General features: G+C 47.5%; 1 protein-coding gene across 8 annotated transcripts in view; it reads left to right on the top strand.

Annotated features, from left to right (window-relative positions):
• Nucleotides 1-14,385, top strand: part of RALGAPB (Ral GTPase activating protein non-catalytic subunit beta) — a 130,698-nt gene that overhangs the window by 87,120 nt on the left and 29,193 nt on the right. For all 8 annotated transcript variants that reach the window (XR_010921038.1, XM_067554526.1, XM_067554524.1 and 5 more), the window contains 5 exons: nucleotides 2,625-2,776; nucleotides 4,062-4,249; nucleotides 6,161-6,267; nucleotides 7,777-7,929; nucleotides 8,639-8,848. Coding sequence is in view for 7 of the 8 variants with exons in the window: in XM_067554526.1 (XP_067410627.1) it covers nucleotides 2,625-2,776; nucleotides 4,062-4,249; nucleotides 6,161-6,267; nucleotides 7,777-7,929; nucleotides 8,639-8,848 (810 nt within the window). In the remaining variant the exon portion in view is untranslated. The remainder of the gene's footprint in view (nucleotides 1-2,624; nucleotides 2,777-4,061; nucleotides 4,250-6,160; nucleotides 6,268-7,776; nucleotides 7,930-8,638; nucleotides 8,849-14,385) is intronic.

Here is a 14,385-nt window from a genome sequence, read left to right as displayed (position 1 = left end):
GTTGGTTCATTCTGGATCCATAAGATGGTCTTTAATCCCTTTAATAATATTTTAGAGCCCGTTATAGTGGGATGGCATGTGTTAGTAAACATATGCAAATTCCATGGCTTTCCTCTGAGATAAATTATTCTTTTCTCCTGGAACAGTCAACTTTTTGCAGCAACACTGGAAGCTACACCCTACCTTGCAACTGCTCACAAGGAAAAGTTTTAATTCTTTGGGTTTTTACATGAAACTGGAGCCATTATCACCGCAATTCAAGAATGTTCAACAGAATGGCCCCACCACCAGCAGCCCTTCTGTCAATTACAGCTATGGATGCAGTAATTGCCTCCCTGTGTCTCTCAATAGATTTGATACTGTTGAGCTATTTAGTTGTAACCTTTTCATTCAGGTTGAATGGGCAAGCTAAGGGTTTCATTTTGCCATTATGAAGGCTCTTTGAAATTGCAAGGGCTAGAAACTTTAAAAGGAAAAAGCTGACTATGTGAATACATAGAAATATGGAGAAGAGCTGCAACACTCTGATATTCTGCTTAAAACATCAGAAACATTACACAGTCTCTCTGAAATTCATTTAATGCTTATCTGCTTAAATATTTTATAGAAGACATTGTCTGGATCACTCCTAATATCATCTTGGCTGTCTTCTACATATATAACTGTGAAGAGATGGTTTATAATTTGACTTTATAGCATTTAGTAGCATTGTTCTATAATGTGTTTTCGTACAAATTTGGCAAAGCTTTTTGAAGGCCGCCTGTTTTTGCATGTGTGTGCAGTTGGGATAGTCTTCTATCAGTGGCAAGAGCTTCTAAACTATGCTTGATCAGCAAAACTCACATGGCAGAACTTCATTTGAGTTGACAGTACATCATTAGAGAGACAAGGTGGGTGAGGTGATATCTTTTTATTGAGCCAGCTTCTGTTGGTGAGAGAGACAAGCTACATAGGGCTCTTCTTTAGGTTCTGGGAAAGGTGCTCAGTATGTCACAGCTAAATACAGGGTGGAATAAATAGTTTAGTGTAAGTAGTTAGCAGATATTCTAAGGCAGTGTTTCTCAACCTTTTAAATAGCAAGTACCCCCTAACTTCTGAAAATTTTATTAAGTACCTCAACACTCAATTTTCCACTCTGAGAAATACAATCTTTTTCCCCTTTACCACTAGATGACTGTATTTCTCATAAAGCAGGAGAGTTCTGAGTTCTTCAATGCTGTGTGGCTGTGGCAGATCACAAAACTCTGTGCGGTTTCTCCTCTCCTTTTTCCTCCCCTTCCTCCATATAGGAGCAAAGGTCAACGCCAGCCAATCACTATGGCATGATGGCAGGGTCACGTGATGTTCTCACACAGGCAGGAACTTGAGGTATGAGCAGGCACTAGCGGCCCACCAGAGTGGATAGCAGCCCTCCCCAGGGCTGTCCCTAGGGGGGTGGAGGCCCGGGGAAATCACACTGTGGGCCGCCTGCCTCCCAGCTGGGACTAGGAGGGAAGCAGGTGGCTGCTACCTGGCTTCCCCAGAAGTTGGGTGTGGAAGCTCGCCTCCCTTCACTGGGTTTTTTGCCACATACCCACAGGTTGAGAAACTATGTTCTAAGGGACCAATCAAGGTGAAGTGACCAGCACCCCTGCAGTCTAGGACAAAAGGGGGGGCTAGTAGGTTACACATTGTTGCAATAAGTCATAAATCCAGTGTCTTTATTAAGACCATGTTTTTTAATATCTAGCAAAGTTATGAATTTAAGCTCAGAGGCTTGTCTTTGGAAACTATTGTACAGTTTTCCTTTTGAGGGTGAGGATTGATAGGTCTGCTATCAAGTGATTGCTTTGAGAAATGTGTTCATCCACATGTGATTTTGTCTTGTATCATTTTCCTTTGTGAGTTCATTTGAGAGCTTAGTGATTGTCTAGTTTCACCCACATAGTTGTTTCTGGGGCATTTAGAATACTGAAGTACACCATATATTGAGATAGGTATGTGTAGGACCCATAGATCTGGAAAAGTGTGTTGAGGGGTGTTGATCATTGTAGCAGTGGAGATGTATCTGCAGGTTTTGCATCTGTTCTGGCAGGGTCTAGTACCACTTTGAGTTGATGTGTCCTGGTCTGTGGGGAGTTTACTTCTGATCAGCTTGGAGAGAGTGTGGGGGTGGGGAGTGTTTGAAGTCCAGATGAAGGGGTTCAGGAAAGATTTTTCAGGATGAGGTCCTCATTGAATATGGGGTAATTGTTAATACCCCGTATAGTCTCCAGTGTGGGATGGTAGGTGATAACTAGAGCTGTGCTGTCAGTAGGGGTTTTATTTCTGTATTGAAACAGGTTCTCAGGGGGTATTTGGGTGGCTCATATGATATACTCTACTTCTCTGGTGTTGTCTTTGTTGGGTGAAGATGGTTTTGAGTGTGTTAAGGTATATTCCTGGACTTTCTTACCATAGATTATGCTCTGTGATCTGAGTGCCTTGCTGTAACCGATTTCTTGGTATGTTCGGGGTGGGAATGAAGGTAGGTATATTGATCTGTGGTTGTAATGGTGATCATACATCATTGTCACATGAAATTCTTCAGGGAGAACCAGATGTGAATGTTCTGCTTTAAACAATTTGTCCCTTCCCCCCTTCAGGACTGTTTAAAAGAGGTGTTGGAGATTGTGGAATTGGGCATCTCAGGAAGTAAATCCAAAACCAGTGAACAAGAGGTCAAGTACAAAGGAGATAAAGAACCGAATCCTGCCTCCATGAGGGTGAAGGATGCAGCTGAGGCTACATTAACATGGTATAGCGTTCACCAAAATATGTCCACTTCCTGGCAGGATATTGCTGCTGGGAAAGTTAACATTCAGAAGAACACTGTTTTAATGGGTGGGCATGAAGGATGGTAGACTGTGCAAGTTGGGATATTATAGAGAGAGTTTTTACTTGCTAACTTCACAAGAGGTTTGCAAAAGAGGATACCTGCCTTCTTCTTTTGTTGCTCTTGACAGTAAATTGCCATGCAGTTTAACGTGAAATAAATGATTCCATGTAATTACCAAGATAAAGATAGCCATTTACCAGAACTTGCAGATGAACTTGTTGTTACATAAAACTAATTATCTCCATATACTGCACTATTCCAGGCACTTTCCCTTTATCTGTGTAGATAAATCTTTTTTCCCTCAATTATTTTAAGTATTAAATTTGCTCATATCTGGTGGTGATCTTACTCTGGTCAGAGCTTTTTTTAAAAGGCCTAATCTCTGGGCTATAGATCAGATTTAAAAAGCTCTAACCAGAACTCTCCCAGACATGAGCATACCTTCACTCACTGTTCTTTGGCCACGGAATTTCCTCAGAATTTAAACCCTGAGATGTTGCTGTTCTATGTGGTGCAGACAGATAATATCTGGGAAAATAGTAAAACATTCTGCATAACTTCAAATTACTATTGAATATTTGTATTGTGAGAGTGCTCATCACCCTAATAGGGTCATGGGCTCCATTGTGCTAGGTGCTGTATAATCGTGTACAAAAACCTGGTCCTTGTCCTCAACAGTTTGCGGTCTGAAACCTTGAAAGGCTACACTCCTAAAAAAAGGGTTCATGAAGGTTCTTCTGGATAATTTCTGTTCAAAGTAACACAGAAGCAGTGATAGGAAACACACCTACTATGTCTGCTACAGGTGCCTGGGATTCAAAATGGGATTAGGGATTAAACGCCTGAGTGGATTAAAAAGAACATTCACAGTTTTATACAGAAAGTTCAAATAAATAAGGGGTAGAAATCCTCATGCTTCAAAGCATTCTGAAACTGCTGCTTTCCTGTGGTTAGAAAGTAACTTGCCGCATGGGCAGGTTATTTGTTCTTCATGGATTTCTTGCACTGTCCTCTGAAGCCTTTAGTTACTGGACTCTGTGTGTAACAGGACACTGGATTCTATGGATCTTTGGGTTGATCAGCTGTCATACACCCTATATGAGGGTGCAAAGGGAACAATATGTCCAAAGATTCCCATCTCAGATGGGATCAAGTAACATCTTTTTAGGATGTGCTGTTGACTGAATTCTTCTCTGATTTGCAGTATTATGCAGTTACTTGGAGCATTTCCTTCACCCAGTGGCCCTGCCTCTCCTTGCAGCTTGGTGAATGAAACCACCTTAATTAAATACTCCCGGCTACCTACCATTAACAAGCACAGCTTCCGCTACTTTGTCCTGGATAATAGTGTCATTCTGGCAATGTTGGAGCAGCCTTTAGGGAATGAGCAAAGTAAGTTAAACATTTTGTGTCCTATTGGCTCTGTAGATCAAAATTTTCTGTAGCATATCTGCAAAATGAGTTTTAGTTAGGCAATTCTGTTGCCTTTCGCACACTGGAAACCTGTTCTACAGGATGTTTCACATTCCAGTGTTCCACACTTCAGTAATTGCAGGGATTCATACAATAAGGTCAAAAAAGTGTCACTGTAGTTACAATGCATATAAACCCTGCCAAATTCTCCAAATAAATGTGCACCAACCTGTGAGATCACATGCTTTTAGCTGACTGCACTGTAAATACAGCGGAAGGAATAAAACCAGTAACACTTCAGTATGCTTTAAAAAGTCACACATTCCAGTCCATAAAAGGGTGAATGTTTAAAATGTATGTCCGACTACATGGATTTGTGTTTAACTAGCAACTGTTGTGTGTGCTACTGATTTGCTCATTTTAAAGCGCTGTTGCCATTAAATATTTCTGAGAGTACTGACTCGCAGCAGCTGTTTTATGTCATTGTTTTGCATCTGTAGGTCCTAAACTTCAACTGAACTCCAATCTCTAGCAGACACTGGGTGAGCCATTCCACTGCACCAGTGGGATTAACAGTAAAGGAGATGTATCATAACCCGTATCTCCTTACTAACTCTCCTAGCAGTTTCATGTACGCTTTGAACAAGAAGGGAGTTAAGAGTAAGAACTCTGCAATACCGTGTACGAGCGCCCTAGAGATGGAAAACATTAGCCCCAAATCACTCTCTGGGTCTTCATGTGTAAAATATGGCCACTTAAGAGTGGTTCCACCCACTCTGGCAGATATGCTGACTGTATCAAAGGTAGACAAATCGGACAGATCTAACCATTAGCATGAACACGTTGTCCTTGTCCTTAGCCTGAAGGCCATTGACCAGTGACACTAGTTCATTCCCATATGTGGGACTGACCAGGATCAAGGAAATCTGAAAACTTCGAATCTCGGTAATTTCTCTTCAAAATGGGAGATATGATACTAGCCTATAATTGACAAGGTCATCAGTTTCAAGTGATGACTTTAGTACAGGCCTCACCAGTGCCTCAGTAAGAGTGGCTGGCACCCTACCCTCAGAAGGACACTGATAGCATCCACCACAGTGGGCCTATTTATGCCAGCCAAAAAGAAACATGGGTCCAGTTCCCAAATTGTGGCCCAAAGTGCACATAACTCTCCTGAAACTTCACTGACTATCACTAGCCAAAAATCTAATAGATAACTTTGTCCCATTTGGACACTGATGAACACCCACACCCATATCTGTCCAACCCAAGCAAGTTTACAGTAACAGTTCTTGACTCTCTTGGAATGGTGCACTCCCTGTCAATTGAGCAGGTCTTCTCTCTCTGAATAATGTGATAGTCCTAAATTGACAAATATCACTGGCATTAAAATCATCCATGGACTGTTCCAAATCCATGTTAAGATGCTGGTGTTGTATCAGGCCCTGTACAGTAAAGTAAACGTATAGACATGCACACCCCTACATGAGCCCATTTGCTGCAGGTGTGAACAGTCAGATTTTTTTTGATCTACTGACTATTCAGTATGCAGAAATTACAATCTGTGTTAGCTGAGTTGTGATGAAACTGACAATTTCTCGCAAATCAAACCAAAGTGATCTGGAACCAAGGGTAGAAGTCCCCTTGGACTGTAAGCGAGCCAGTAGAATATACTGCAGTGAAGATCATACTTTATTTTTGCTACTCTTCAGGGATCAGTCTTATGGTCAGATGGGAGAAGTTAGCCCTGAAAATCGCACAAGTTTACATGTATAATATTGAAAATGTTTATGGGTATTCATGCATTTGTCTGTTTAATTTAGGTGTTTGCCAGTTGCATTAAATTGTCACATGATATATTTAAATATGTTTTATCTGTGCACTCTGCAGATGACTCTTTTCCCTCTGTCACAATTCTGATCCGTGGGGTGTCTGGAAGACTTGCATGGGCCCAGCAACTTTGCCTGTTGCCAAGAGGAGCTAAAGCAAATCAAAAGGTCTTTATCAGAGCCCTTTGGGAAATTTGTAATTTACAGATGCTCGGCAGAAATTTCACTAAGATTGCAAGATAACCCACAGAACTGGTGACTGTATGTATGGCTGAGTCACAGTGCCCTTAACTGTGGGTAATGTGACACATCTCTGGTGTGCTTTACAAATTATTTATAATACTAATGTGTAAGTGTTGAATGAAATTGCTGCTTACTTCCCAGGAGTCTGTGTGTAAGGGAAACAGTCCCCCTGTTTGGAAAGCATCACATGCTTCAGTGTTCAGGCATTAATAGTTTAAGTGGAGGTGATGCCATGGCTGGTGGGACTCAGAATTTCCTTGGCACTTGTGAATATTTTCCAGCACTATGGCTTTGACATACATTTCTCTGGCTTTTTGGGAGAACTGGAAATGGATTTATTACAATAAAACAAGGACACTCTGACTGTAGCTGAAATTTGGGGCTGTCAGTCCCAACTGTCCATTTAACTTTTCGGTCACTTATACAAATCCAAAAATATAGGAAACCCAAGCAAAACTTAAATTGTTCTTTGCTGTCTGACCGTGGCTAAGCAAGCTTTGGGGAAGCACATAGTTCTTATGATGCTTCTAAAGCTACCCTGGCACTTAAGTGGATGTGTCGCTCAGCTGGGACATTTAGTGGTATAGCAAGATAGTGCAGTTTGATAGAGACTAAGGAGAATGTTCTCTCTTGGCATGTGAAATATTTGTTGGAGTCAGTGAGAGCTTTTCCATGTATGGAGGATACAGTGCCTTTTTACTTTTTAAAAATTTTATATTTCTGAATTTAAAAAAAAAGGAAGCTATTAAAGTGGCACTTAAGGCAATCCCAAAAACTATTGTCCCCCATGGCTTTACATGTTGTGTTTCCACTTAGACTTTGGGGCTTGGATAAATCTGATGGTCATAAGGAACTGATGGTATTATTGAGAGCAAAATATTCTAATTACAAGCAGTATGCAAGCTTCTTGCATACCTCAGCCAATGCAGTTCATCCCAACCTGCACTACCCCTGCTATGAAGTCCTGGGCTCCTCAGCCTGAGACGCAGCACCCTTTCCCTTGTCTAGTCACATATTCGGTAGGGCCTAGGTGGAGACTACCAGAAATAATTTTTAGCTCTCTTTGAACATTATTAGAATTAATTTAACCTTATAACTAAAGCAACCCCAGAAAGGCTTGCAATTCCATGTAATCCAGAGGGATTGGTAGTGGCACAGAGATTGTGTGGGAAAACCAGGGTTCATAGGTACCATGAGTAGGACTGAATATCAAACTTCGCTTTAAAATTTATAATCAATTCTTACAAGCCTCTAAGTGAACAATATTTAGTTTTCTCAATGCTTTGTTAATAAATGAAGCCTATTGTTATCTATGGTTATGAATCAGTGACATTGTGATAGAAATATTTCTCTTTATCTATTTAATATAGATGTATTTAACTACTGGATGAAGCATTTAAAATGGGCATAAAATTGTTCCTTTTGTTGTAACAGATGTTTTTACCAGAACCTCGACCAGCTCCTAAAAATGATGTTGGACTTAAATACAGTGTGAGACACCGGCCCTTTCCTGAAGAGGTGGACAAGATCCCCTTTGTGAAAGCTGACCTGAGCATTCCAGACTTGCATGAAATTGTTAATGAGGAAGTAAGAGAGTTTAGTCTTCAATTATTTCCTCTGTTCTTTGCCCGTCAGCTTCAGAGTCCATTTGGTAAATTACACCCTGTACAAGGGCACTTAACTCTAATGCTTTCCAGTTGTAAAGGGTGTTGCAATAGAACATCACTAACTTCCATTAATGAGGTGAAAAACACACTGCAGATTAATGAGGTCTAGGAATTATCCAGGGATGATGGTAGGACCTGTGATACGACCCTACCTATAAGTGACCTATTGGGGAACACCACACAATGTTTTACACCAGTCCTTACACACCATGATGGCCTGAAACAGTGACTTGTTTCTTGCTGCTGCTTCTGGGGAAACAGGCTTGCACCTCTTCTTTCTTTTGAGAGCTCTTGTAGATGTGGGACTATTAGATTAGAGTGAAAAATGTGCTGTTCTTCCAGCTCATTGAAGGGCAAATGTTGGAGCTGATGCTGGATACATTGTTTGCCGCAGTTGTCCTAAATAAATATAATACTGGTTGGGAAGTTTCAAATCACATTCACTGACCCTCCTCCACATCTGTGGGACCTCACTACTACGTGCTTCCATAAACATGGAGGAGTATTCCAGTAGCTGTTCAAGCTTGTGGTTTGTTGCTATGTGAACTAGGTAGGGAGGTGCTTAGAAACTCTTGGAAAGAGATGTTGCTGGAATCAGCCCTCCTTATCTGTGAAATAATGTATTTCAGTTGGAAGAGCGGCATGAGAAGCTGAGGAATGGTATGGCCCAACAGATCACTTATGAGATTTCCATAGATCAGCAGAGTGAAGAGGAGTGGCGCAAGAAGAGTTTCCCTGATCCGATCACTGAGTGTAAGCCCCCACCTCCTGCACAGGAATTCCAGACAGCACGCCTCTTCCTTTCCCACTTCGGATTTCTGTCACTAGAGGCACTGAAGGTGACTTGATACCTCCCTTCATATTGTACAAATGGCCTGAAACACCCCAATGCTCCTTGTGGGACAAAACTGTCATTTTAGAAGTTTGGTAATAGAAGTTTTCTCTTCGGTAAATATACTGCCAGAGCTAGTTGCTGTTATGATAGCTGTGATCTCAGAAATAGGGAGATGAGCCCCAGAACTTGTAAGAGGTTCTGGAAGACGGGTATAGGGTATAATGCTTCAAGCTTTGACTGTGGAGCTCTGATTGGTAGTTCCAAGTTGGTTCTGCAAAAGGTGAGTAAATTGGGATAATTACATATTGTGTACTTGAAATTCTTCCTTCAGTTTCAGTTGTATACCATTGTTCATATCCATTCCACTATAGGTGGGTGCACGCCACTGTACATGGTTCCTGGAACTTTTTTCCCCTTAGCAGACCACATTGGGTTGGCTCTAGTGCCCCCTGGAGCCCTGTGCACATGCAACGGTACATGAGACACTGCTGACCCCATGGCCCCTCAGTTCCTTTTTTCCGCCCCTGATGGTTGCATGGAACTATCCTTGCTCTCTGCAAGTGCCATTCCCCTTTGTTATTTGAAGTACTTTAGTTAGCTTTAAGTACTGCAGTTAGATAAGAAGTCCATCAGGGACTTGGAGTGGCCGCCTGGGTGTAGCCACCCCCATGATCAGTACCTTAAGTGCCTGGGGGGAGAGCAAACAGGAAAGACAAATGTAAGATATGCAGGGCTTTTAACCGTGGGCTTAGAAGGACAGAGCTAAAGGTTAAAAGCTTTGCTCTTACGGAGGAGCGCTCCGCCCAGAATCTGAGCCGTCCCGCTCCACCTTAGCACCGAGCGTCATCTCTGTGCAGAAGGCACCGCTTGGCACCGGACTCGACTCGGCACCGAGCAGTGGTGCCGACGAAGACGAGCGCGTGGAGCATGGACATTCCTCTGCGCCATGGGTACAGGCAGAGTCGAGGGCAGAGATGCACCAGCCACAGCCCATTGAGTCCTCTCCGGTGCCTGCATCTCCAAGCAGGGAGCCTCCCCCGACTCCTGGGAGTGGGAGAGTGCCCCTGCTGACGCCATCAACACTGGAGGTTCTCAGGCGACAAGAGCCTTGTTGGCCTGCCTATGCCATCTCTGCACCCCCCTCGGCCAAGGGAGAAGGGGCAGGTGTCCTGGGGCAAGCCCGCGTGCGGTTCCCCCGAAGGGTGGTGGAGATCCCCGGTACAGGGAGGAAGATCTCCTGCCAGACGGCCACCGGGGGTATAGCGAGGACACTCTCCCAGCAGTCACTCCAGGTTGGCATCGGTGAGCCGCCCTGCTTCGACACCGAATGCAGAGTCTCCTTCTCGGTGCCGACATTGGTCCCCAGCACTGGAGGCAGGGCATGCTAAGAGGCAGCACCAGTTGAGGTCCGCCAGGCGGCGTTCGGGATCTTGCTCCAGATCTCCGGCACCAAGGAGTTCGCCCACACCAAGCCGGCGCAGAACCCCAGTCATCATCGGAGGCCTCAGCACCGAGGGGTTCACCGCACCAAGGCAGTGCAGAATTCCGGTCGCCTTTCGAGAACCCCGCACCGTGCAGGCCCCGACGTGAAACCCGGTCGCCGGAGTTAGGCTTGGCACCGCAGGTTTCGGAGCAGCACCGGTCTCCATCAATGAGAGGTAAGCGGCGCTGCTGAAGTCCTTGGTACCGAGGCTCTGGTACCGAGAGCTCTTCGCAGTGTGCCTCCATCTATGGGCACCAGCTGCGTCGACGGAGGCGGTCCTCGTCGCTCTCCACGTCAGAGGTGGTGAGAACTCTGTCCCCGGCGCGGCACAGCACCCGGGGCCAAGGACGGCCACAGCACCGCCTGTCTAGTGGCTTGGGGTCCCACAGGGGGAAAAATCGTCGGGACAGCCGACGCCCCCACAAGGCGTCAAAGCAGGTGGCACAGTCAGCCCCAGTTTGGCCCCTGGGACAGTGGCCTTATTGGGCCCCATGGGGCATCAAGATGGGACCAGGACCCCAGTCCACCCTGTCAGCAGGGGTGCAGTCCGTGCCCCCAACATGGGAGAAGGCCCATAGACATCGCTCCTGGGACGAGTAGTCGGACCCCACGGAGGGCACCTCTATGGTCCCTTCGGCAGGCAGGGGAGCACCCACAAGACATCCCTAGGCAGTCCTCTTTCCCCTCCCTGGATGAGACAGTCTCATAGTACCACATGGCACCACTGAAGGGTTTCAGGGTGCACCAGGGACTGCTTGAGAGGATGGCTTCTAACTCAGGACTGGATGCCAAGGAATTAGTGGAGGCTGATACCCTCTTTAATGTGCTGGTGGCGGCTACCCCAGCGAGGGTGGCCCTACCAGCCCACGATAGGGTCCTCAGAATTAAGGCCCTGTGGCAACCCCTTCCTCAGTCACCCCTATGTAGAGGTGGCTGGAAAAAGTGTTATGTCAGGCTGAAGGGTTCGAGTATCTGTTCACTCACCCGGCCCTGGGAACACTGGTGGTAGATGCAGACAACCTGTGGGTTGGGCAGCCTGTGGGACGCAGTCAACCTGTGGGACAGGCAAGGTCTGCCTGGTTCCATTCCCAAGAACAAAGACAAATTGGGAGAAAAATGTATTCCACGGCAGCCCTGCAGTGCAGGACTGCCAACCATCAGGCCCTCCTGGGGAGATGTAATTTTAAATGGTGGGACTCCCTCAGGCGGTTGCTGAGGCCCTGCCCTAGGACCAGGCCGCAGACTTCACCATGGTCCTGGATGAAGGAATCACGGTGGCTAGGGCAGCGCTCCAAACATCCAGTGACGCTGCTTACTCGGCGGGTCAGGCTATAGCCTCTGCCTTTTTCCACAAGGAGGTGCTCGTGGCTGCAACCCTCAGGCCTGTCACAGGAGGTGCAGCAATTAAGCCAGGACTTCCCTCTATGGGTTGGCCCCCTTCTCCAATCAGACCGATGTGAGGCGGCTTGGTCGGAGGGACTCCAGGGCCATGGTTCACCCTGGGCTGGTACTCGCCTCAGACTCCCAGGTGGCGGACACAGCCCCAGGCGCAGTAGCGACCAAGACCTCCGCCTAGGCCCTTTCAATCCTACAAAAGAGGGACAGAATTAGGGGGTTTAGAGGATGGAATCAGCCCCCCCAGCTCATCCTTCAACCCCCCAGCAAGGGCCCCCAGGGGGTCAGGCAATTGTAGGAGACAGTTTTGATTTGATGCGCCCAAGGGTGGCACCCTACGGCTCTCCTGGACCCACCCCGCCCTGTCCTGAACAAGTTAAGGCCTTCTACCCCATATGGGCAAAGATTACGTTGGACCGTTGGGTCCTCAGAATAGTCTCTGGGGGTTACGCTGTCCCCCCCTGTCCACCCACGAGCAACTCCTCTTGTAGGTGGACACCCTCCTCAACATAGGAGTGGTGGTTATGACTCACCAAGGCAACGGGGTCTGAGACCCATACTAGACCTGCGGCGTCTAAACAAGTTCCAAGTGCAGAAAGCCGTGACCCTCCCTCCACATGCAGCAGCCTAGGTCTTCTCCTAAACAGGCAGAAGCCAACACTACCCCCATGCGATGCATAGAATTGATTGGGGGGCTTCCTGGCTGCTTCCCAGACCACAGCCTCCCTGCCTCAGCCACATCTATCATCTCCCAGCTGCACCGATGCCTCACGACAACAGCCAGGCCCCGCCTAGAGCTGTTAAGCCACATAATGGCCTGCATGTAATGGTTGGCCTCTGTGTACGTGCCGAGCAGACACCCACTGACTGGGTGGTCACAGTTCTCCCACCCATCCTAGCCTCCCCAGGCTGGTGGAGATCGCCTAGGGCAATGTTGAAGGGCGTCCCGTTCAGGGAACTGGTTCTGTTGGTCACCCTAATCTCCAACACCTCGAATGTGGGACAGAAGGCCCACATCAGCCAACCTGAGTCACAAAGGCTCTGGTTGGGGGAGAACAGGTGCCTGCACATCAACGTGAAGGAGCTAAGGGCTATTCGCCTAGCGTGCAGGATGTTCCTCCAGTTCCTAACAGGCAGAGTGGTGCAGGTGCTGACAAACAACACCACAGCTAGGTTTATATAAACAGGCAGGAACGGGCATGCTCTTTGACTTTCTGCGAGGAAGCGGCCTGCCTGTGGGTCTTGCCATGAGGCACGACTTCCACTTGACTGCCTTTCACGTCCCGGGAGTGAGGAACGACCAGGCTAATCGCTTTAGCAGGGTGTTTTGACCCCACCATGACTGGTCGCGGCACCTGGAGGTGGTGGCTATGACCCTGTGAAAGTGGGCCGTTCCCCAACGGGCATCGGCCTGGAACAAGAAGAGCCCAAGGTTCTGCTCGCTCCGGGCGAGACTGGCTCGATTTCCAATGCGTTCCTCACCAACTGGGCAGGGACCCTCATGTACGCACTCATGCCCATTCCGCTCCTGCTCAAAGTCCTACTGGAAACCAAGAGGAATAGGGTGGGCGTCACACTTATCGTTCCTGCCTGGCCTAGACAGCGCTGGTTCAGCATGCTGCTGGACCTCTCGATCGCTCCACCCATGGAGCTCTCTAGGCAGCACGACCTTCTTTCCCAGGTCCATGGTCACCTGTTGCACCCGGACCAGGACTCCCTGCACCTCATGGCCCGGAGGCCCTGTGGCCGACGGAGGGAGTGAGACCCTTCCCAGTGTGGGCCCAGCACTCCTACTGGGCAGCAGGAAACCTTTTACACAGGTTGTGTATCAGCCTAAGAGGTTTCAGTTTACCTCTCGGGCGGTGTCCCGGGGCATTCCGCCCAGCCTCTCGCCTCGGTAGGCGATCCTGGAGTACCTGCTCCGGTTAAGGCTCCAGGGTATGGCGCTGACCCTGTTGAAGGTTCACTTGGTAGCCATTCAGCCTTCCATCAGCCACTAGAGGGGAACTCCCTGTTCTCCCATCTCATGCCAGTCAGGTTCCTCAAGGGGGTGGAGAGGCTTATCCGCAGGTCCGTGACCCGGTGCCTCCCTGGGATCTCAATCTGTTCCTCTTGAGACTCATAGGGCCCTCTTTTTGAGCCCGTGGCTTCATGACCTCTGCTCATGCTTTCATGGATGGTACCCTCCCTGTTGGTCATTACCTGAGCCGGGAGGGTCTCCGAAATTAGGGGCCTTGACCTCAGAGCCCTCTTCCTGCCAGGGTGGTTTCCCAATTTCACTGTAACCAAGATATTCTCCCCGTGTTTCCCAAACCATACTGTTTGGAAGGGGAAGGGAGATGGCATTGGCTGGACGTGGGACAAGCCGGCCTTCTACGTCGAGCATACAAAAGCTGCTCCGGAAATCGATGCAGCTCTTTGTCGCAGTGACAGACTGGACAAAAGTATCACCTGTCTCCGCCCAGCGCATCTCCACATGGAGGACATCTGGATCAAGTGCTGCTATGAGCAGGCGAATGTTTCACTTCTGGGTGTCATCACAGCGCCCTCAACCAGAGCTCAGGCCTCCTCTGCAGCCTCCCTGGAGAGAGTGCCCCTGCAGAACATCTGCAAAGCCGCCGCCTGGTTGTCGGTGCATACCTTCACGTCCCACTACGCCATTG

Source organism: Emydura macquarii, unplaced genomic scaffold (assembly GCF_026122565.2).
Source record: "Emydura macquarii macquarii isolate MOO-44397 ecotype Brisbane River unplaced genomic scaffold, CSIRO-AGI_Emac_v2 contig_1483, whole genome shotgun sequence".
Taxonomy (NCBI): domain Eukaryota; kingdom Metazoa; phylum Chordata; order Testudines; family Chelidae; genus Emydura; species Emydura macquarii.
This window is presented reverse-complemented; position numbering and strand designations above follow the sequence as displayed.